This window comes from Micromys minutus (assembly GCF_963924665.1).
Source record: "Micromys minutus genome assembly, chromosome: 9".
Lineage (NCBI taxonomy): Eukaryota > Metazoa > Chordata > Mammalia > Rodentia > Muridae > Micromys > Micromys minutus.
In genome coordinates, this window is record NC_137978.1 from 45,046,813 (window position 1) to 45,071,742 (window position 24,930).

Below are 24,930 nucleotides of genomic sequence, written 5' to 3' on the forward strand. Positions count from 1 at the left end.
ATAGTGTTAAGGCTAATCATAATCCTTTTTTGGAGAATATTTCAAGAGTTTGAAGAATTCCAATTGAAGAATATACTGAAGAGGTTCCAGGTGGATAAAACATCCATTCAAGTGAGCTGCAGGATTGCCATTCATGGAAAAGGGGCCTCATTTTAAGGGCTATTTTCTTCACACAATATCCTTTTTGATGTACTTCTGGAGTGTTCTTTCTGCTTTCTTGCTTTTCCCTTTTGCCTTCTTAATCTTGAGAAACAGCCCCAAAAGTTTTACCACATTCATGCCATTCTGTTAAGATATTTGAGCAGTTTTAAAATGAAGTAACATACAATTTATAAAAGCAAAAATACATTTATATTCCCACCAAAATATTTTGGAAATCATTACTAAAGTTTATTATATCCTCACCATGTAATTGAAGCTAAAACTGCTATGTTGGCATAAGTTAGAGTGTTGATGCATTTTATTTAGAAAAAATAGCCCAATATAGCATAAGACAGGGTCTTGTTCCTGGGACTGACCCAGAAAATTGTTACTTGTGTAGCTAAAGACCTTGATCCTTCTTTTCCTGTTTGAGGCTGGGATCATAGCGTACACATGTGACTTGTAACTGACTGTAACTCCAGCTACAGGGGATCCAGTGCTCTCTTCTCATCACTCACATGCACTTTGAAAACACACACACACACACACACACACACACACACACACCCTGTCTTTCTGTCTCTCACTCACTCATTTGCTTTATTAGTGATTACCTGTCATTCTCTAGAGGCTGTAAGTATGCATAACTTTAGTGTTTTGTTTTTGAGACACCCAGTCTTTATTTGTAGCCATGGCTGTCCTGGTAATCCTGCACAGATAAAGTGTTTCTCAAATCCAAAGAGAAGTGCCTCCCCTTACCTGCCTCCTCAATGCCAGAATGCTGGCCACCACGACAGCTTGCTTATTTGCATAGCTTTAGTGCAAAACCTTTAAAGTTTACAAATGTCCTATGTGTTGTTATTGAGGAAGACTTTTGACTAGTTTTAGGCTTATTTAAGGTTACCTCAGTATAGTTTTAGCTTGCTCAGTTATACAGAAACATTTATTTGGTAGATGATTGGGTTTTAGTTTTGATTTGAGATCTCAGAATCATTTACTCTGCAATCTCTCCCCTCCTCCCCCTCCCTCTCTCTCCTTCCCTTCTTCCCTCCCTCCCTCTCCTTTAGTGAGATGGTCTTTCCAGCCCTGGCTGTGCTGGAACTCATGAAGACTAGGATGGCCTCAAATTTACAGTGATATATCCTCAGGCCTCTGTGTACACCATGAGATCAATTGGAATTAGTTTATCAGTTAAGGAACTGTGAAGGTGTTGTTGTTGTTGTTTAAATTTAGCATTTGTTTATTTAATGTGTAGGGACTATTGACTCTTTTCTGAGACACATAAACAATAGTAAAACTTGAAACAAGAAGAAAAGGTGAGATGTTTTGGTCTCTAGTGCTAATCTGTTTGTTCCCTTCCCTGTTTCTTATCCTAGGAATGCAAAGGCTTTTGTTTTGTTATGTAGCTTTGTCTCATCTTCAATTCTGCGTTATCCTTAGCCTTTTTCTGAAAGGAGTATAACAAGAAAGCTGTTCTTCTATGATAACTTAGCATCTTTCCTTTTAACTTCCAGAAGACGTTTGTGTGTGTTATATATATGTGCATGTATACATGAAATGAGGGAGGAGAGAGAGAGAGAGACCATACAGAGCACAGCTTGTGGGAGTTTAATCCTTTCACTGTGTAGGATATGCTGATTATAACAGTAATAAAAACAATAACTCCTTTTTGTCTTTTTAAACCATATTGGTAATAACTTTTTTTTTTTTTTTTAATAGCCCACTGAATGGCTCTGTTTGTGTGCTTTGAGCTTTTGGAACAGGAACACTGTCTTTTGTAAACTCACGTAGTGAGGAATGTAGAAGAAAGTCAAAGCAGTTTGTCATAGATACCCAAACTGTGCTTTGAGTATTTATTGTGAATCCCTGTATACCTTTTGGCATGCTTGTTGAATTTGCCCTGTGCTCCCTGTGAATGAGCTGTCACTAGCATAGAGCTTACAATGCACCTTTCTCACTGATTCATGACAGTGGTAGCAGAACTCAGGGGTTTGCCATCAGAGGGCATTAGCGTGAGCTTTTAAGAATCTTTGGAGACTGTCACTTGCCAATTACCCAATTTTGTTATGAGTACTCTATTTCTAGTTAGTATTGTACCAAGGGAACACGACAGAATTGACATCATGTAGTATATAATCATATAAGATGGCTGATGTATAATTAGCTTTTGTTAAATTGTTTACTACAAAATGTTCTCAGAAAGAAAATGTCCTACTTATAATCACTAATTGTCAAGCAGTTCTTAATCACAGGCTACATGTGACCTCTTGCAAGGCTAATATATGTGGTTCCTGTTAGAAGAAATAATCCTTACCTTGATGTGTGACCACATGAGGAGGGTGTGAACTGCAAATTTAGGTTACATTGGAGGATTGCTTTTACAGCATTCACATGTGTGTATTTATAGTGTCTAAATACCGAGTACATGAAGGGTATAGCAAGGAAAGTCTGGAGTATTGTTGGATCATGTCAGGATTCCCTCAGCAGTGACATGTATCACCACTATCTCCCAATTGTATACTCTACGGAAGCCCAACAGTGGGACTTTTCAGTCAAATGGGTTCGTTTAAAGCAGGGCTGTGAGGGTAGAATAGCAAATGGAAGCAGTTGTTGGGAATGTGACTGCTTCAAAAAGTTTTAAATTTTTATGTGGCTTTTGTCTTGGTTTTTATTTATTTGCTTTTTAAAATTATCTTTTGGTACTTGGGATTGAACCCAGGGCTTAATTCATGCTAAGTCTCATCACTAAGCTGCATTTCCACCTCCTTACGGTTTTTCCCTCTTGGCTGCTTCTCTTGTGTGGACTGCTTCCAGTTGCTAGAGACACTGTTCTTGAGATAGACTTGCAAAACCCATATAAATGCAGCTTCTAAGACACACTGACTAGCATCCATCTTAGGGTGGACAAATGTTTTGGATGCTTGAGAAGTTCATCTATTTCCCTGCTTAGTAGTAGATATGTATGAGATAATGCCTTTTTATTTTTATCAGCATCATGGTGAAGTTTTTCTTTAACCTCGAAAGGGGAAGCCAAAGAATTTTTTATTTTTCAAATCTATATAAGATTGTGTTTCCTAAAACTGGCAAGATGAAAATCTGTTTTGCGCCCCCCCCCTTTTTTTTTCTAAAAGAAATACTTGAAGTATAGAAAGTAAGATTCAGGTTCAAGTGGCCACTGTGTTAAACATATGCAACTTTTTATATAAAAGTATTTGTAGGGACTTGGATGGCTCAACAGTTAAGAGCACTGGCTGCTCAGAGGATCCAGATAATTCTCAGCACCCACACGGCAGCTTACAACTGCCTCTAGCTCCTGTTCCAGGGAATCTGACTCCCTTATGAATACACGCAAAACACCAATGTACATAAAAGAAAAATAAATTATCAATATTTTTAGGTTTATGTGTATGAGTGTTTTGCTTGCATGTGTGTGCGCGTGCATACACACGTATCTGGTGCCCACATAGGATTGAACTTGTTGCAAAAGCAATAAATGCTCTAATAAGCTGAACCATCTCTCCAGCCCTGTATGAGACACAGAGTGTAAGGCCACAGGATTAAATCTCTACTGTATCTCTACTGTATACATTAACAGTAAGAATAGTTGCAGTGGAAATTTAGCTGAGTTGAGGTGATGGTACCTTCCGATACTCTTAATAAATACGACTGTGTACTAACTGGGCTGTTGGCTCCTGTAGAAAGAAGAGGTGGGTGGAAGCTGTGTTCTGGGAATAGGGCTGTTTAGCAGTTTGTCTCTGGAAGGAAGCCTTTTGAAGCTTTTTTCAGTCAGGCTGCCAGCTTCACCCTTCCTTCATTACTGTTTATGATATATTTATATAACAAATATAGTAAGTATTTGTTAAATGAATAGGTGAAACACTGACTGAATGTTCTATATTTAAAGGTACATTCATGGGGTCATTTTAGTGAGAAGTGTTTTACACTGTTTTCTCTTTGCTGTGAGTTAAAATTTGTGTGTAAGTGTAGATACTACATAGGTCCTAGGGATTAGACTCAGGTTGTTAGGCTTAGAGTTAGGAACCTTGCTTGTTCAGTGAGAATTTGTAAATAGTTGCACTTCTGTTCTTTTCACTGCCCAAGAAGAATAAGACACTGAAATCCCAAAGCCAGACATTTCTCAAATTCATTCATTAGGAAGAGCTTTAGGAAGGTATGCAAATCATTTTCCTAGACAATAAAGCAAACTTTTCTCATCTTCTCCAAAGCACGACTAGATAAGAACTCAGTACTTGTTGGGTCTTAAAAGACCTTCAGGTAGACTTTATTTAACCTTTGGGGTCACTTTGTAGATTTTTCTTACCTGACATTAAGGTATACCTTATCACTTCATGCTGTACACTGGCTGGTTGCTATTAAGAATTTTTCATGTGTGTGTATCAGGAGTTTAGGGAACATGAGAAATAGGACCCTATGGAGGGGGGAGAACTAGTTGAGGAAGAGAGAATGGATAGACTGAAGTATCATTCCTCCAGGGATTGGAGCAGGCCTTGAGGCATCCTGTTTTGTCAAATATCATGTGTAACAGAGGCAAATGAAATTTGATGTTAAGAGCTTTCAAACATCATTTCACAGGACAGCTCTCTAATTGTAATATCTTTCTCTTGCCTCAGCTATTCCAAAGACCCAATGCACTTGCTGTTCAGCAGTTGACAGCTGCCCAGCAGCAGCAGTATGCACTTGCCGCAGCCCACCAGCCTCACATTGGTAAGTCCTTAAGCCTATGTCTCTTTTTATCTAGAAGAGCTGGATGCTGGGAAAACTAGTAACTTACATTAATAACAAAGTCCATCCTAACGCCTGTGAGTCAGTTTACAAGATACCGTGAGTTCCAGGCCATTCTGATCTATATAATATATAAAACATCTGGGGTGATCCTGGATTGTACAGTGATTCCCTGTGTCCAAAAAAGGAAAGGCAAGGGTGGATGGAATTCAGACAAATGTTTTCTACAGAGTAAGTGACCTCTTTCTTATATCCAGTTATTTCTTGCCCCATATTTTATTTTTGATGTGCTGGACCTGAACTCATAATACTTCTCTAACATCTGTTACTCTTTCCCATCCCTCACCTCTCACCCCCACCCCAGTCAGGATTTAAATAATTTACTAGAGAGATGGCTACTGATACCTCTTGGTAAGACTTCAGGCAACAGTGCTGGGTGTGGTGGTGCACACATTCATCTCAAAACTTGGGAGGCAGAGGCAGGAAGACCTCTATGAATTCAAAGAAAGCCAGCCGGGTTTACAACATAGTAAGTTCCAAGCCAGCCAGGGCTACACAATGACATTCTGTCTCCCAAAATAAATAAATGACTAGATTTCTACATCTGTGATTAGGTTATTGTAATTGTAAATAGACTGGATCAGCTTCTTAGCTTACTGGACAGCAGATAGTGCTTTTTTCCCTTTAAGACCCATCTTTTCTTCCTTTTCTTGGGATGAGTTTAGCAGGCAGTTTAATCTTTATTTTGACCTTTCTACCTATTTGAACCTCTAGTTTTAGATCTTTGAGACAGGATCATGGTGTGGTTTCATGTCGGTTTTCCTGCCTCAGCCTCCCAGGTGTTGATATCACAGATGCGACTGCTGGCAGCCCTGCCAGACCTTCTTAGGAATTCCTCAGCTGTCAGTACTGTGTACATGTAAATTGTCAATAGCACCAAAGTGGTTTTGAAACATTGTTTTTAATATAAATAATTCCTTGTTTAATAAGTGTTTTGAGACAATTGAAAGTTTATGATTTTAAGACTTGGAGATGAAACGCAGCATGCACAGTGGATTCAGTGTCTGCACAGAGCCCTAGATTGAGTCCCCAGCAACACAAATAGTAAAATTAATTCCTATGAGTCTGTCTATCTGGATTTAAAACTATAACAGGGTCAGGTATAGATTGGGGGTGGGGTGTTTGCCTGACATTCAAGAGACTTGATTTTGATCTTAGCAAGGATACAATATAAAAATGATACATTTATAAACATTTCTTTAGTAAAGGTGGGAGAGGTTGTCCAAAATGATCTAAACTGGGCATTGTAGTCCAGCACTTTAAAGATACAGGCAGGAGGATTCAAAAGGAAGTAAGTTCAAGGCCAGTATAAGCCACATAGTGAGACCCCCTATTTCATAGAGCCAACCCGGATTGGGGTGAGGCTTGATAGGTAAAAGTGTTTGCTGGGCAAGCAAAGATCTGAGTTTAAATGTTCAGTACTCACCTGAAGGCAAGTAGATCCCAGCTTTGGGGAATGGGGACAGGAGGATCCAAGGAGCATGCTGGCATATTGGTGTGGCCAAAATGGCAAGTTTCATGTGCAACAAGACAAATTGTCTTAAATAATAAGGTAGAAAGCCTTAGAGCTACAGGTGTCAACCTTTGGACTCTTGTATCAGATATTCATGTTATGATTCAAAATAGGAGAAAAATTACCGTTATGAAGTAGCAATGAAATAATTTTATGGTTGGGGGGGTTCACCACAACATGAGAAACTGAATTAAAGATTCGTAGCATTAGGAAGGTTCAGAACCACCACCATAGAGGAAGGCACCTCTTGTCTTTCTCTGTCCTCCCTGTGTATACACACAGACACACACACACACACACACACACACACACACACACACACACACACACTTGGATAAATGCCACTGACTTTTTATTGAGGTTATATTATCTTTGTGGAATTCCTCTTTACTCTCAGCATTATTCTCTCTTCCCTTTTGTCCCCTTCATCTATAGCCTGGAATGCTAGCCAAACTAGAGAGGTGTGTAGTAGGGCTGCAGTTTGGTCGTTTGTTTTTACTGACAGGTATGTTTCCAGCAGGTTTAGCTCCCGCCGCGTTTGTCCCCAACCCATACATCATCAGCGCTGCTCCCCCAGGGACGGACCCCTACACAGCTGGATTGGCTGCAGCAGCGACACTCGGTGAGACACGTGCTGCATGAGGGGTTTGCTCACCTGCTAGAAACGTCCTTTGAAATGGGCATGCCTTCTTTCTACTCTGCCAAATCCATGTTTCCAACAACGTCTCCTGGTTTTAGTGCCAGTCCCTTGTTAGTCATATTTCTCTGTTTAGCTATTGTCCCTGTTCTGACTAGGAAAATAAGGTGGTCACTTATTCTGCCCTGCAGTAGTTTGGGTCCCCTGAATTGCTTGTTGATAGTGCAGGGCATTTGCTCAGCCTTTTCTCTTGGTTCCATAGGGAGCTTCTTGTTGTTTTACTTTCTCATTGCTCTGTGGCTTTCCCTTCCTCCAGTTCTCTAAAGTGCATTTTGAGCACAAGTTGTTACACTTTACCCTTGGATTTCTCTTCTCCCTACTCTGAAATGTGGCATGGTACTGTTATTGTTACATACAGCTCATCATCAGAGCCTGAGGAGATGATGATGGGTTGGTGCTTGGGATGAGTACTACAAAGGAGCTCTATTAGAATTCTGAAGCTTGGCTAAGGTTGGCATTGTATATCATTCATTCTCCATAGCTTATGTGTGAAGCTGACCAATGCAATGCTCTTTTTTTTCTTGAATGGTCACATTGGTTCACATCATATACCACCGCCAGCCCCATTTGATTTCAGGTTCCTTACTGTACCAACTTGGTTCTGTCTCAGGATACTAATCACTCTAATCACTGCTTGTGCCTGGATTACCAGTTGTTTCTCTGTTGCTGACAGCTGTGGGGTTTATTTGCTTGCGGATGGATTCACAATGGCCCTTTCCTGAACTTTGACTTTTTTTTTTTAATAGTCAAGTACTTTTCTCCTTTGACTCTGTGTAGCACAGTTGCTGTCTCAGAGGGGCCATAAATGTTAAGTGGTTTCATTTCAATATGAAGACAAAGACAACAAACAACCTCTGAAACTTTTGGGGTGCACACCCATGTAAGTTACACCCTTTTCAACTCACTTTTAATGTAAGATTTCCGTTACTGTTCTGTAGCATTTACCTATGGTGTGTAGTTCGCAGTGATGATGTAGGTTATCTCCAGAATTGCTTCCCTGATTATGATGGCAGCCTATTTAATAACTTGCCTTTGGGAGTGTAAACAGTAGCCTCCCTGTCAGTAGTATGTCCTTGGCTGGCTACCACTAACATTTGCCACACACAGGTGCTTTGCACTGTCCTTAGTGCTGTTGTTCTTTCTGAGTTTTTCATCAACAGGATGATGAATGTGTAGTTAATGAAATGATAGGTTGTTTGCACATGACCTAGACTGCAGATGATTTAAATAGTTTGTCAGATGACAAGAAACATTAGCCACCCAAACCACAGAAAGAAGGATTTTGTAAACACAGAAATTGATCCAGGAGGGGTTTTTGTGTTGTTTGTTTTTTGGTAAAGATTTATTTATTTTATTTATATGAGTACACTGTAGCTGTCTTCCTTCAGACACAGTAGAAGAGGGCATCAGATTCCATTACAGATGGTTGTGAGCCATCATGTGGTTGCTGGGAATTGAACTCAGCACCCCTGGGGGAAAATAAAATCAGTGCTCGTAACCACTGAGCCATCTCTTCAGCTGGAACCAGGAGTTCTGATTAGCCAATTTCAGCTAAACTCTGGGGTATTTAATTTTGACCACGTGACCAAGGTTCAAGTAGTAGAAATGCCAGCTCAAGGAAGGATTTGAAGGCAAAGTGCAAGTTTTTAATGTAGTGTCCTTGCAGGTCTCACCCATCTTCTCAAAGGCCACTCTTAACCTGGTACACCTGCTGTGTGAACAAGAAACCCAAGCACCGGGACAGTTTCCTTAGGTGTCGTTACCACCCACGCCCCCTCTGTGGCTTTCTTTACTAGTCTGTGGACACTTGTCAGATGCGTTTGAAGACTGTCATTTTCTTTAACTTGAAGACCAGGATCTTAAATTGTTTAGATTCTGAAAATCATCAAGGCACTTTAATCCATATGCTTACTGTAAGAAGATGGTCCATGTTGTGACACATTTCCTCAACAACACAGTGGGCATTCTTGGTCATGGTAAGCCATAGGTGTCAAACAGCACCCTGATGGAGCCTGTCATTAGGCAGTGATGCAGTCCGACTTTGTTGTGATTTAGAGCCTTGCAGCTCCTCTGCCAGCACAGCTGTACCGTTTGGGACAGTTTGGAGCATCAGTGTAAGGCTGCTCACTGTCAGTCATGCTGCGCCTGCTTCGCCTTTCACTGTGGCTGAGAAAGAAGGAACTGTCATGAACAGTTTCTTAGTTTCCCTTCTTGTGTACGTTCTTTTAATTATGTAAAATACACTCAAACTATTTACTCTGTCACTGTCTTCAGGGTGTATTCACATCTAACTTGAGCATAGCATTTTGACCTAGACCTTGGCCCTAGCGGCTGCTCTCTGAACTACTTTATTATGCTCAGATCTGCTTCTCTGCCTCCTATGCAGACTTTGGAGCTGTCATTTATGAGCAGAGAAAGGGAACAGTTGGCTTGTAGCAGTGTTGAGTTTCTGTGCTGTGGTCAGTGGCTCCGGTGAGTCAGGGTCAAGGTACACTTTGCTTTTGTCAGTAGCAGTCAGCTTGAAATGTGAGACTTGATAGAACAATGTGAGTGTGTGCTTGCTGTGTTGAATAACTTTTGTGACTTTAAAAGTGGAAAAAATAGTCCAAGATTTTTGAAATTGTGTGTGGAGGTCCAGTTATTAGAAGGGTCATAGATTGCACTTGGCATTTGCAATGCAGGGGCTTGGTAGCCTCACCTAGTCCTCAAGTGACTGGTGAAGGCAGAAAGAAAGAAAACAGCTGGATTTTGTTCTTTTCCTTTCTGTTTAAACTCATGTACCTTCCATTTATTTTTCTTTCACAGCAATTTTGTCTGATGTCTGTCATGTATCTTTTCTCTCTCATGGGGTAAACATAACTTCTGACTGGGTTTGCTGTTCCACGTCCAGCACTTGGGAGGCTAGAGAAGGAGCAGATCTAGTTTGAAGCCAGACTGGCCTACATAGCACAACCTTATCTGACAAACAAATCTTCATCTCAGGCAGCTTCGCCTGATTTTAAGCCCCATTCCTCCAGTTCCCCTCCCAGCCTCTCTTCTTAGTCGCTTTATCACCTTACCCATACATGTCTGGCTGTAGTGCAGCCTGGCTTCAGAGGATCAAATACAATCAATCTCAGTCCCCCACCCCCTGCTAAATACTAGCTAGCACAAATCTTTGTGTTCTTTAATATTTTTTTGATCTCACCTTTCAAGAGCTGAATAATCCTAAGATCCTGCTTTTTAAACTTCTCTTACCCTTTTCTGGTTTCTTTTAGGTCCAGCTGTGGTCCCTCACCAATATTATGGAGTCACACCATGGGGTGTCTACCCTGCCAGTCTTTTCCAGCAGCAAGCTGCTGCAGCTGCAGCAGCAACAAACTCTGCTACTCAGCAGAGTGCTCCGCAGGCCCAGCAGGGACAGCAGCAGGTAAAGTCACTACTGTGAGGCAGGCAGTGCATTGTGTGTGCTACTGACAGACTAATGAGCTTGTGTGTGTGTGTGTGTGTGTGTGTGTGTGTGTGTGTGTGTCTCACACATAATGTTGATCTTAATCATAAAGTGCTGAGTGCCTGTGCATGCATGTTCATATACTTCAGTGCTCATTGTTGGGTGTTATGTGGGCCAGAGGTTATTAGCCTCTGGTGTCATTCTTCAGGAGCCCTTGTTTGTTGAGACAAGTATTTCTCACCCATACATGGTGCTCACCAATTAGGCTGGACTATACAGCCATTGGGCCAAACATCTTTGGTCTCTCCTTCTCTGACACTGCAATGACAAGTCCATCACCATATTGTCCTTTGTTGGGTGCTAGGCATCGAGTTCTGGTTCACATGCTTGGGCAGCAAACACTTACTTTTTCAAACATACCTCTCTCCCCCTTTATTTTTTCTGAGGCAGGGTCTCACTATGTAGCCCTGCTTATCCTGGAACTCACTGTGTAGACCAGGTGGTTTTTTGAACTCAAGAGATCTGTCTGCCCCTGCTTCCTGAGTGCTGGTATTCAAGGTGTGGGTCACCATGTCCTGTTGGAGGGGGTTTCAGGACAGCCAAGGCTATACAGAGAAACTGTCATACATACACACACACGGGGGGGGTGGGGGGGTGGGGAGGCGGCGTTTAAGAGGGCTTAGGTTCCAAAGGGTTAGAGTTTCTAACGGCTAAGGGAAGATGGTAGCAACAGGCGAGAGAGAGACCAGGGAGAGAAACATCTCAAACCACAAGTGGGAAGCAAAGAGCATACTGGGAAGAAACTCCAAGCTCACCCTTACTGGCCTACTTCCTCCAACAAGGCTGGACCTCCTAATTCTTCTCAGACTTTTTTTTACCACCTGGAGACAAAGTAGTCAAACATGAACCTATGGTGCCTATTTTCACTTGAAGCTCCATACAAGATACAAAATGAAATGTCATGGTTAAGAATTTTGTGCTTTGGTTTAGGAGTTTTTGCAGTTGGTATTAGCTCAGTGTTTTCCTAGCATGTATGAAGCCCTGGGTTCCATTCCTAGCACCATGTCTAACTGAGCATGGTGGCATGCCTAGTGGAGGTCAGATGATAAATAGTTGAGAATTGACCTGAGTTTGAAGATGCTGTCTAAACATGTATAGGTACCTCCACTTGATGTTGTGACCGCCTCTTGTCTGCGCTGATCCCTCCTAGTTCTTTCTAGTCTTTTTTCACCCATGTGACAGAACTCTGACATTGCATTGTGTTTCCTCCCTCCCTCCAATTTATTTGCTATTATTATATGTACAAGAGTTTTTGAATGCATGTATGTATGTATGTATGCACATGTATCCCCTGGTATCTGCAAGGCCAGAAAAGGGCATTGGCTCTACTGGGACTGGAGTTGCAGGCAGTTGTGAGCCACGGTGTGGGTGCTGAGAACACAACCTGTGTCCTTAATTAAAAGTTTTTACTGTTAAGCTCGGCTATCTCTCCAGCCCTATTATTATAATATCTTCCTTGTTGACTAGAGTACACATGCTTTCCCCTCGTTTATAGATATATTCTTACTGTCTGATCTATGGTAAGAGTTAACTATTTGATTAAAGAGCAATGATATGTTCCAGTTTTTTCTCCTCTCTCTCTCTCTCTCTCTCTCTCTCTCTCTCTCTCTCTCTCTCTCTCTCCCCCTCTCTCTTCCCCTCTCTCCCTCCCCACCTCCCTCTCTCTACTTCTCTACCTCTGCTGGGATTAAAGGGTGTGTGCGGCCACTGTCTGTCATAGTCTACTGTATACTAGAATGCAGTTTTACTGTGTGATGTTATGAATTGAATTTTTACTCTTGTAGCCATACCTTGTGATGAAATCATTATAGTAAATATTTTACTCCTGGCAGCGGTGGCCCATTCCTTTAATACCAGCACTCAGGAGGCAGAGACAGGTGGATCTCTTGAGTGAATGAGTTCCAGAACAGCCAGCACTACACAGAAAAACCCTGCCTTCTTTGAAAAACCAAAAAGGGTGGGGAGAGACCATTTTATTTTTGCTGTCATTTGCTAACTCTAGTACAGCATGTGTTGAATCCTCTGGAACTCCTATGAGATAGCATTTCTGTTTCTTACTCCCAGGTTCTTCGTGGAGGAGCTAGCCAGCGACCTTTGACCCCAAATCAGAACCAGCAGGGACAACAAACAGATCCCCTTGTAGCAGCTGCAGCAGTGAATTCTGCTCTTGCCTTTGGACAAGGATTAGCTGCAGGTATGCCAGGTAAGATTTGCACTGATGTTTCTAATATTTTGTGGGGCCAAAAAAGAATGAATTCAGGGAATGTTTTTGGCTTAGGATTGGTGACTGGCAGGGATGATACATACTTGCCCTTGCTTAGACCAGAGGTCGTTGATGAGAGCTTTGTTCTGAGCCAGTCCTTGGTCAGCATGGTTATCCAAACACATGATGGATATGTGTTTATACATCTGAGAAGGTGAGCTTTGCTTTGTTGGCCTCTTTTGCCTCGGGACTTAAATGAACAGAGCTATCATCCTGTTTTGACAATAGTGAACGCCTGTGTGTTTGAGTAGCTTGACTAACCGCAGACTATATTTGTAGGAGTTCTAAGTGCTGTTTGGCTACCCACTGAGTTGTAAATAAAAATTCATATGTCACATGCATTGGACATAGGTTGATGTCTTATATTTAACTGAAACAGGTCCTTGATTTTGTGACACTTTCCTGTCCCAGTAGCCATTTATTTAAACCAAGAAGCCTCAACTTGCCTTGTGTATTTTGTTACTTACCTCTGTGTTGTGGTTGTCTTCTTTGTATGTGCACTCAGTTCTTACTAAGACTTGGAGATGCTTAGTAGCAGTGAATAATTTTGTCAGTTGAACCTAGCCTAGCTCTTCTTACTATCTTGTGGGGTATGTAGCCTGGATTATGTGTGGTATGCAAATACTGCTGTGGTAAAGAAAGCAGTAAATTGGTCTTGGCTAGCACTTTGATGCAACACTATTCCCTGTCCTAAATTGATCAGCAGAAAAGAGCGCTCCTGTCCCTAAGTACTGAGACCCTTCACACTTTAGTTTTCCCAAGGCCTTTTATAAATTGGGCAGTGAATGCTCAGAGATTCAACTCATTTTAGCTGTGTGAGTGACAGAGCAAAGCTGGATTTGTCTCTATTTATAATATGTTGGTACCCAGTATACATTTTCCTGTGTAATTCAGAAGTTCCTTTGATTACTGTGGGTTGCAAGACTCATGTGTGTGGTTCAGACTGGTTAGTACTGAATCTTGTTTGTTCTATAAACAATAGGAATTCAGTGCCCAGTAGGAGACTGACATCTGTCTTAGTTTTTTTTTCTATTCCTGCAGTAAGGCAGCATGACAACTTGCTGAAGAGTGAGTTTATTTGGGGCTTACAGTTTCAGAGTGTTAGAGTCTAATTCATAACGGCAGAGAACATGGCAGCTGGCATGGTGTTAGAGCAGTAGCTGAGTACTTCCATCTCCATAAACCTGAGGCAGAGAGAGCTAACTGGGAATGAGCTTTTGAATCCACAAAGTCAGCCTCCTGAGATATCATCACTGAGGCCACACTTTGTAATCTTTTCTGAGCAGTTCTACTGGGGACCAGGTATTCAAATATATTAATTAGCCTGTGGAGACCATTCTTCCACCACCTCAGCTAAGAGCTACCATAGACTATAGTGACTGCAATACGGAGAGTTTATGCTGGCACATCAGCAGCCTCAGTACTCAAGCACCGCAGCACCTCCACTGATATGACAATCTGGTAACCTAGGCTACTATCACTGATGGGCAGGTGGCATTTGTAGGGAGGTGGGACTGGAATACTATGTAATTTCATTGTGTCACTTAGAATGGCCATGTGGTTTAATGCTCACAATTTGAGGAATTTACACCCAATACCTTGTATGGTGGTTAAAACCTTGACAGTGGAGACTAACTGACACGTTTCTATCTGTGTACTGCTTATTTTCCCCAGGTTATCCAGTCTTGGCACCTGCCGCTTACTATGACCAAACCGGTGCCCTTGTGGTGAATGCAGGGGCAAGAAATGGCCTCGGGGCTCCAGTTCGACTTGTTGCTCCAGCCCCAGTCATCATTAGCTCCTCAGCTGCACAAGCCGGTGAGCTTTGTTTTGGATGATTCTAGTGGGGGACATTAAGGGGAAGGGTAGCTGGCAGTGATAGTCTTCAGATAGGGTGCACTGTTCTTTAGTTGGTAATCCATATGTTTTTCACCCTGTAATATTTCAAAGAGCATTAGAAACTACAAGGCAGTTTGGTAGATTCAGATTCTGTTGGTGATTGTGTGGTACCTGGTTAGATGCAAAGGGAATGGCAGAGCAGGTAGCATTCAAAGGCTAACAACATATATTTTTGTGGTTTGTTTTTTCCCCTGGTTTGGGGGAAATTGCTTTGAAATAGGTCTGGAGTAAAACTGTGGGGACCAGCATAACAACAGATTGATTGACAGAGAATTTGGTTTTTTAAGCATTTTACATGATTTTTTTTAAAAATGAGAGTCTGGGGACTGTAGAGATGGCTCAGTGGTTAACAGTACTCATTGCTCTTCCAGAGGACTTGAGTTCCGTTCCTGGCACACAGCCATCTGTAATGGGAGCCCTCTACTGGTGTGTCTGAAGACAGCTACAGAACTTGTGTACATGAAATAAATAAATCTTTAAAAGAAAGATTCTCTTAAAGAAATGAGAGTCAGCTCCTTTTGTTTGCACACACTTCTGATTGCAGTTCTTGGGAGGCAGAGGCAGGTGGATCTCTTGAGTTCATATTCCATACCAGTCAGGGTTGCATAATGCAGTCCTGTCTAAATAGGTAGATGTCTGGGTGGGTGGGTGAGAGTAGAGGCTATTATGGAAAAGATCTGCATGTTAAAAGAAGAGCTTAAGTGTATGGCTGAAGGACTTAAATATACGGACAAAATAGTTTCATGAAGAATGTCTCATGGGATCTTTAGGAAGTTGATGTATTTAATGGGTCTATACAATGCTTGAGCCACTTTAACTGATCTGTTTCCAGCATAAAGAGCTTGTGTGGAAGTTTTACTCAAGTTCACAGTAGAAATGGACAGTAAGAGCTTCAGATGAAGGCATCAAAGATGGTTGTGTCAGCCTTAGAAAGATAATGTAGCATTAAAATTATTTTTTTTTAAAGTGGATACAATACAGTCTGGGTATGTGGCTGGAGCCTTTCTTAGCCTAATGCTGTGCTTTATTCCTCACAGCTGTTGCGGCGGCTGCAGCTTCAGCAAATGGAGCAGCCGGTGGTCTTGCTGGAACTACAAATGGACCATTTCGACCTTTAGGCACCCAACAGCCCCAGCCTCAGCCTCAGCAGCAGCCCAGTAATAATCTGGCTTCCAGCTCTTTCTATGGCAACAACTCTCTGAGCAGTAACTCCCAGAGCAGCTCCCTCTTCTCTCAGGGCTCTGCCCAGCCTGCCAACACATCCTTGGGATTTGGAAGCAGCAGTTCCCTTGGTGCCACCCTTGGATCGGCCCTTGGAGGGTTTGGAACAGCAGGTACAAGTTAGGCTGAGAAGCTGTTAAAGCAAATTTGAATGAGGTTTATAATCTTTCTGGAACCCTGACAATGCATGACACCCTGCACAAATACCACAGGCAGATGTGGACCAAGTCCCTGGTACTCTAGCCAGCCCACCTAACTTTTGAGATGTTGGACTATAGAAATCTAGTTATGCAGCCAGGGCCTCTTTCAGGTCCATGTTCATGTTGCTACTTATGTTCACTTTGTCAGTTTGTTTCAGGCGTTGAAAACTAAAGAGAGAGGTTCTTCAGGCACTAGGGAGCTTGTGGAAGGGACTCTAGCAATGTAGATGTTGGGCTGAGGAAGAAGGAATCACAGAAGGTCAAAGGCTGGGCGTTCCGAATTCAGACCTGTGCCTGGGGCTTGGCCCGAACATCTTATTCAGTTAGGCATTTTATACAGTGTTTTGAACAGTGGTAAGGGAGATGCTGTGGAACATTGGGAGGAAGGATGCTAGACCAAAATACTTGTTTTGATGGGAGAAGAATGTAGTCTGTGGACCATGGGATACATGGAGTGGTTATCAACAGTGTGATTTCAGAACAGAATGGCATGTTTGAGAGAAGGTGCACTAATCAGAGTTATAGGCTAGTGGTAGCTCCCGAAGATGACAGGCCTGCATAAGAAAGCCCCGTGTATCGGGCAGTGCCCCGCTTACACATTCCCACCCCACCCCACCCCACCCCACCCCTGTATTCCATTTTTTTTCTGCTAGAACCTTTCAGTTGATGGAAGGCATTCCTTATAGGTCATTTCCTTTCACTTTCCTTAGCTCATGTGGCCATCAGAGCTTTTTAACCTGCCCCCATCCAATTCTGTCTGTGACACTAAAGGAAGGTAAATTTGCCATATTTGTGTGATGGCTTGAATAATAGCTCTGTTACCCCAAGCCATGTCCTCTTTATGACTTTAGCTGCCCCTAGAACTGCTACATTAACAGTGAGGCTGTCTCTGCTGACACATTTGCGGTGGTAAGGAGTCTGAATCAAAGTGTTAGGAACAGGCCACTGGGCTTGTTCTTCAAAGAACAGGCCTGTTCTTATCTGCATTGTTTTAATTCCATTTTAGTTGCAAACTCCAACACTGGCAGTGGCTCCCGCCGTGACTCCCTGACTGGCAGCAGTGACCTTTATAAGAGGACATCGAGCAGCTTGGCCCCCATTGGACACAGTTTTTATAACAGCCTTAGCTTTTCCTCCTCTCCTGGACCCGTGGGCATGCCTCTCCCTAGTCAGGGACCAGGACATTCACAGACACCACCTCCTTCCCTCTCTTCACATGGATCCTCTTCAAGCTTAAACCTGGGTAAGAACCATTGCTCTCACCACCTTGAACGCAGAAGTCTCCTGCCACCGATGACTTTTCAAGTACTTTGCATAAGCAAAGGACAGTCCCTTAATCCTAGAAGTGTCCTGGTGTTCTGTGCCTTTGATAAATTCCTCTAGTTGCTCAGGTTGTACCTGTAGCTTCATAGCAATTGGGGATTACCTAGCATCTGGATACACCCTGTGTATTCACTCCATCCTCAGTGTGAACATTTACTCTTGGGCAGCAGGGAGACAGAGGACACCGAGAAAGAAGAATAGTTACTAGAATAGCTCCTGTGATGACAGCACTCTGAACATACCGCTAAGTTTCTTTGTAGGTCTCTCCCCTTGTATAAAAAGTTAGCTTCACAAAGCATTTTATTGAATTTTTTTTGCCAGATTTTTAAGTATCAGCAAATATACTTTTAAGAAATTCAAACCTATATGGTTGGTTAATAAGTAGATGAAGGTTCTAGACAGCAGGCTCTAAGAATAATAGGAAATTATAGTTGTAGCACTGGGCAGGGGTGCAGAGTTCTTCCCTCCCTCTCGTTTCTCAGGTGTGGATTTCAAGGTACTGATTTACTTCCCAGATGGGGAAAATTGAATTAGAGAAGTGGAGAGCACATCTTGTGAGCAAATGGTGAGGAGAGAGTGTTATTTTGTGGTGGTGGCTTTAAATGAGAGTGTCCTGAACAAACCAGCAAGAATGCACTTGCTAGAAGATTGTGCCATTGAGAATAGCGTGATCTCATTTGGAGAGACATTTATGCAAACCAAGAAAAGTTTAATAAAGTCTACAATAAATCGTTACTTTAGAACAGAGTTTGAAGGCAAGTGATGCATGCGGTGTGTGTGCATGAGCATGTGTGTGCATGCACACATGTGTTTTCTGAGGTGGAGAAAAGTTGGAAGAACATTCCTCCTGGCTGGCCACAATGGATAGATGAGTGGATGGGGCATGTTGTATGGTAGTGTTTTCTGGCAACAGAAAGCCTGACTGCAATATGGCACCAGGAGGGCAATAGGCTCAGATCAGAGGACTGGAACAGCCACTGTCCTGCGGTACCCTCCTCACATTAAGACTCTCACTTCCTACACCTCTGGGAAGCACATGGGTAGGTAGCACCCCATTCCACATGTAGGGAGCCCCCTCAGAGCTCGAGTATTTTGCCTCCCTTGTATGTATCAGATTTAAACAAAATTTAGAAAAAAAAAACTTGTAAATCATGCATTTTAAGTGTATAACCTTTTTATATGATTGTGCCCAGTATATCTTTTGAGCCAGCACATTGTAACTAAAATCTGTAAAAGCTGAGTCGTTTGTGTTGTTGCTGTTGTTGGCTTATTTTGTCTTTTAAAAATTTTTTTAAAAAATGTGTTTGGGTGTCTTACCTGCATGTGTGTTTGTACATCGTATATGTTTCTGGTGTCCAGAAGGCTAAACAGATCCCCTGCAACTGGAGGTAGGGACGGTTGGGAGACACCATGTGGGTTCTGGGAATCTATCCAGAGCAGCCACTGTTTTTTATCTGTTGAGCCATCTCTCCAGCCTTGTTCTTTTCTAATTAAACTAGTTACAAAGTACAGTGAGTAACCAGCCAGATCCTTAGTCCTGAACTATGTGCAGTGGCTCTGGCTGTGCACACTGGATCTGAAAATGCTGATGCAGGGGGCTTTTCCTCTCCAGTCTTTGTGCAGTTGAAGTGAGACCCAGTAGTCAATATGTATTAGAGGATTCTAAGAAAGCAATTGATCTGCTTAATAATTACTTCTATGTGTCTAAGAACCTTCTGTGACTTTTCATTACCATTTGTTTCCATTCTAAATTTAACAACTAAATCTTCTAGTTCTCATTATAAAATTTACATCGTTTGATGCAATCTGTTGAATAAATTTTATTGGCCTTAAGTTCTGTGGCTGTCAAGGTAAATCTTTTATAATGTTTACAGCCTCTCATATCTATCTGCCCTTCATTCTCAACTGCAGTTAATGATGCATTTAATTTGCATTTTATTTTATATATGTTATATTACAGTAGGTATTTCCTTCTTTTTGAACAATTTCTGTGAGCCTATTATCTTTTGTCTGTTCACTCAGGTCTCATGGGCATTTGTTTCTGATTTGGCTGTTACTATAGCTATGAACTATCCCATCCCCCAACAGGGTCTCTGAATAGCCCTGACTGTCCTGAAACTCTCTCTGTAGTCCAGGCTGGGCTTGAAAGCAGAGATTCCTCTACCTCTGCTTCCTGAGTGCCGGAATTAAAGGCGTGGCATTCAGCTGTGAACATTTTAATGCAGGTGTTTTTGTAGGTACCTGTGTGTTAATTGTATGATCTGCCCTTTATGTTTGTTGAGACAGGGTCTGGCTATGTAGTTCTGCCTGGTCTGGACCTCACAGATCTGCCTGCCTCTGCTTTGATAGAGCTCTTTCAGTGGACAAGGAATAGTATATCTCATTGTGCTTTGATTTTTTCCATTTCACTCCTAACTTGTGATCAAAGCATTTTGGGAGAGGGTTGAGACAACTCATTATCTATAGTCTTGTCTGCTTTCAAACTTCGTAATCCTCCTGCTATATCCTCCCAGGTACTAGTTCTGTATGCCCTGGCTTTAGAGCATTGTTTTATGTGCTTTCTAGCCTTTAGCTGTCTTTGAAATTTCTCCTCATATATTGTGCTCATTTAAAACTTTGCGTTACTTGAGTTATAAGTAAGAGATCTTTGTGTTCTCTCTCTTTTTTTTTTTTTTTTTTGTTTCTTCTGTTTTAAAATTGGTGTCTTTAAAGTGTGTCAAGTTTTAATTTGATGAAGTTCATTGAAGTTTTGGTTTTGTAGGAAATACTTTCTTTTTTTCTGTTTAAGATTTATTTATTTTATGTGAGTACACTGTAGCTGTCTTCAGACACACCAGAAGAGGGCCTCTGACCCCTGTTACGGATGGTTGTCAGCTACCATGTGGTTGCTGGGAATTGGACTCAGACCTTTGGAAGGGCAGTCAGTGCTCTTAACCACTGACCCACCTCTCAAGCCCTGGAAATATTTTTTTATCTTCTAAACATTCTTCTTTCTTTCTTTCTTTCTTTCTTTCTTTCTTTCTTTCTTTCTTTCTTTCTTTCTTTCTTTCTCTTTCTTTCTTTCTTTCTTTCTTTCTTTCTTTCTTTCTTTCTTTCTTCCTTCCTTCCTTCCTTCCTTCCTTCCTTCCTTTCTTTCTTTCTTTCTTTCTTTCTTTCTTTCTTTCTTTTTGGTTGATGCTGTGATTTTTTTTTTCTTTAAAATGCATTTTTGTAATTTTAAATCATGTGTATGTCTGAATGTCTATGCATTTGAATGCAGGCACCTTCAGATTCCAGAGTCATTGTCTCTGTAGAGCTCTAGTTGTGAGCTACATGCCGAGAACCAAACTCCTTTGGGAGAGTAGCAAGTGCTTTATTCCCAAGTTTTGTTTTAACTCCTAAACTTACTGTATTCATTTTGAGTTAATAATGTTTTCATCTTGTGGGTTTAGAATTCATCTTGACATGTAACTGTCTAGTTTGTTCCTGTACTTCTTTTCTAGCAGCCAAGTTTTGTAGTTTTCAGTGTTTGGTTTATATGTTACTATGAGTGGGATTGTGTTCTATCTAGTTGAGGATTGTTCATTTTGTTATTGAACTACTACTGAGTTGTATATACTGATTGTGATGTATATGCTTGGCCCAGGGAGTGGCACTATTAGAAGCTGTGGCCTTGTTGGATGGAGTAGGTGTGTCACTTGCGTGCCTTGGTCCTGGTGTTTGTTCACAGCAGTAAAACCTTGACTACGAGACGACGTCTTATCCAGAAAACTTGTTGTTTTGTTTTGTTTATTCTAGTGGTCTTAGGTAAATTCTCTAGGATTTTTACATAACAGAACAGCCCTGAAGTTTGTTTGTCAGTTGGTTTTTGTGGTAGAGCTTTATGGGCATGAGAAAGCTTCCTGCTATCACAAGTTGAGTTGGGTTTTTTTGTTTTCTTCCCCCCCCCCTTTTTTCTATCCTTTTTTTTCCTCTTTTACAACTTATTTTTAAAAAAGAGGGATACATATACAGATTTTTAAGGGTATTTTGGCATAACACTATACGAATATATTTTTGTCAGTACTTAATTCTTTTAGAGGTTTGATAGCATGCATTGAAATCCCACTAGTTACCATAAGCATAAAGTACATGTAGGACAGAGCGTAACATGGAAACAGTCAGTTTTCTTGGTGAGTATAGATTAAGCATAATGATCTTTGAATACCAAAAATTGCCACAAGGCTATATTCTTAGCTCTTGGATTGTTAATGATTTAAGGTCCAGGTATGCCACACTCTGAGAGGGTGCTATATACTTACTTTTTCCCAAGAAGGACTGAGGCTTTCATTTTTTGGCCTTTGTTTTTCTTGAGCTTCATATGGCCTGTGAGTTGTTTCTGGGGTGTTCAGAGCTTTCTGGGGTTAGTATGCAATTATCAGTGACTGCATATTATGTCTCTTCTTTTGTGACTGGGTTACCTCACTCAGGATGATATTCTCTAGATGCATTCATTTTTTTTAAAAAGGAATTTCATAAAGTCATTGTTTCTGATAGCTGAGTAGTACTCCATTGTGTAAATATACCACAATTTTTGTATCCATTTATCTACTGAAGGACATCTGGGTTCTTTCCAGCTTCTGGCTATTATAAATAAGGCTGCTATGAACATTGTGGTGCATGTGTCCTTATTGTATGTTGGAGCATCTCTGGGATATATGCCCAGAAGTGGAATAACTGGGTCTTCAGGTAGGACTATGTCCAATTTTCTGAGGAACCGCCAGACTGATTTCCAGAGTGGTTGTACCAGTTTACAACCCCACCAACATTGGAGGAGTGTTCCTCCTTCTCCGTATCCTCGCCAGCATCTGCTGTCATCTGAGTTTTTGATCTTAGCCATTCTGACTGGTGTGAGGTGGAATCTCAGGGTTGATTTGATTTGCATTTCCCTGATGACTAGGGATGTTGAGCACTTCCTTAGATGCTTCTCAGCCATTTGCTATTCCTCAATTGAGAACTTTTGTTTAGTTCTTTACCCCATTTTTTAATAGAGTTGTTTGATTCTCTGGCGCCTAACTTCTTAAGTTCTTTGTATACATTGCAAATTAAACCTCTTTTTGTTTTTGGGTGGGTGGGTTTTGATATTGTCAAGTACTTTCTGTCTTTGTTGATAATGGTAAGACTCATTTTGTGGAGATTTTGAGAGTTATACATCTGTATTAGTGAAATACAGGTATTATTCTTTTGTGTAATGTCTGTTGTTAGGGTGGTATTAAACTACTTTAAGTATTCCAGTCTCCCGTAGCTTTTAGAAGTTGTGTAGCACAGACGTTATTTCTCCTTTATTTGTTTGCAAATTTCACCAGTAAAAACCATATGGTTTTTAATTACTTTTCTTTTATGTATGGCTGGGGTTTTTCCAAATGGCTTTAGGTCTTATCAGTCTGGTATCTCTCCCCCCCCCCCCCCCACTTCTTTTGTTTTTCAAGACTGGATTCCTTTGTGTAGCTCTGGCTGTATTGATAAGGCTGGCCTTGAACTCAGAGACCTACCTGTCTCGCTCCCAATCACTGGATTAGAGGTGTGTTTTAATTCACCACCACTTGTCATTATCCTTATGACCCGCTGGTTTTGTTTTATTTTCTGAGAAAGGGTTTTACTCTGACTGTCCTGGAACTCACTGTGTAGACTAGCTTGGATGTGAAACAGGTTTTGTGTTTCTTAAGTCAGGTTCGGTAATGGTAATGGTGATTGAGCTCTCCAGGAGATTTGTCCGTTTCATCTTCATTTATAACACAATTGGGGCTGGTTCCATAGCTCAGCTGCTACAACTCTTGCCATGTAAACCTGGTGACCTCTCTTGGTTGCCCAAGACTCACATAAAAATGATACTAACTCGAAAGGGTTGTCTTTAGACCTCCACTTGCATTACCCTTCCTCTAATCTCTTTTTCACATTGCACATATTTACATTGTATGTATACACACATACACAAGCTTGGGAACAACATAGAAAATGTGAATCAAAGCAAACATTTCTTCTACATAGTGGAGCTGTTGTCATAGAGCCTTCTGCAGTGTACATGTGGATTAGATGGAGCCTGTGGGTGCACACTTATGCTTAAAGGATCTCTTTCAGGAAAGGAGTGAGGGTTGATGTCCACTCTGTTGTGGATGTTTCAGAAGTCTGATATTAGTGCTGTCTGCCCAGCTTACCCATGAATCTATTCTGTGATGTTTCGGCTCTCTGGTTCATTTCTCCATGCACATGGTTTTCTGCAGCCCGTAGGTTGTGCTGTAGAAAGCTCTTGAGAATTCAGAGCTGAGAGAATTTGCTTGGCTGCTCCTTCCTTCTTGAACAAATGTACTTGTGTGGTGCTGTGGCACATGAGAATTAGCGACACGCTGAAGAACGATGAAGGCTGGAGGAGCTGAGCCTAAACACAAGGCACATGGCATTTTGGCCAAGGGCCTGGCTTTCTTTTGTTCTGGCAGTTAGGACTATGCATTGCATTTTTGGATGCATTTTGGATTTTTCCTCCTAGTTCTCCGTGAGAACCATAGGCAGCACCTGTGAAGAACTAACTAACTATAGGTTACACTTTGTTACTGTAGCTGTTGTTGTCACTTTGGAAGTTGTGTCCTGGAATTTGTGATGAAAGCCATTAGGTTTCTGTAGTTGCCATTAAATGCTGTTCAGAGCACATGGTGATGGACGTGTTGAATGTCCGTGGATTTGGAGTTGATGTGGTGTTTCTCAATACTTAGCTGTTTTAGGTTGGTTTGTTTACAGTGGGTGGGGAAAAACATCCTGGTGCTGGGGTGCACTTCAGTGGTAGAGCTTTTGAGTAGCACACACTGCACAGACTGCCCCATGGCAGCCTTTTTTCCAAATGCCAAAAAAAAAAAAAACCAAAGATTTTATGTTCTTGATGTCGTACAGTAAAAGTTAAACCATATGCACCAAGCCAGGTGTGGTGGTGCACACCTTTAATCCTGGCACTTCGGAGTCAGAGGCAAGTGGTTTTCTGAGTTTGAGAACAACCAGCGCTACACAGAGGAACCCTGTCTTTGAAAAACCAAAACAAACCAAAAAACTACAACAGAAATTATGTGAGCCATTGTAAGAATGATTGAGGGAAAAAATGTATCTGTTAACCTACTATGCTACTTTCTTGTGTGTGCACGCGTGTGGTGTGCCTGTGTTTTTCCAGGTGGAGTCCAGTGTCATACCTGTGTTAGGTACAGACTCTACCATTGACCTACACCCTAGCCCAGCAATGCTTTTTGTTAAGCAGATGGTCGTGATGCCATCTTACTGTGTAGGGATGCACATTATAACTTAGTCACCTATCAGAGCAGCAGCACACAGGCCGTACGGAGAGTCTCACTGCTGTACCACATGAGTTTTGTCTCATAGGAA

At 41.6% G+C, this 24,930-nt stretch overlaps 1 protein-coding gene across 12 annotated transcripts in view; it reads left to right on the forward strand.

Annotated features, from left to right (window-relative positions):
* Positions 1 to 24,930, forward strand: part of PUM1 (pumilio RNA binding family member 1) — a 109,295-nt gene that overhangs the window by 65,619 nt on the left and 18,746 nt on the right. For 5 of the 12 annotated variants that reach the window (XM_080922075.1, XM_080922081.1, XM_080922077.1 and 2 more), the window contains 7 exons: positions 4,773 to 4,866; positions 6,975 to 7,079; positions 10,412 to 10,563; positions 12,709 to 12,847; positions 14,582 to 14,725; positions 15,844 to 16,140; positions 17,234 to 17,470. In XM_080922075.1, the coding sequence (XP_080778201.1) occupies positions 4,773 to 4,866; positions 6,975 to 7,079; positions 10,412 to 10,563; positions 12,709 to 12,847; positions 14,582 to 14,725; positions 15,844 to 16,140; positions 17,234 to 17,470 (1,168 nt within the window). The remainder of the gene's footprint in view (positions 1 to 4,772; positions 4,867 to 6,974; positions 7,080 to 10,411; positions 10,564 to 12,708; positions 12,848 to 14,581; positions 14,726 to 15,843; positions 16,141 to 17,233; positions 17,471 to 24,930) is intronic. The other 7 variants (XM_080922079.1, XM_080922082.1, XM_080922078.1 and 4 more) reach the window with 2 other exon arrangements.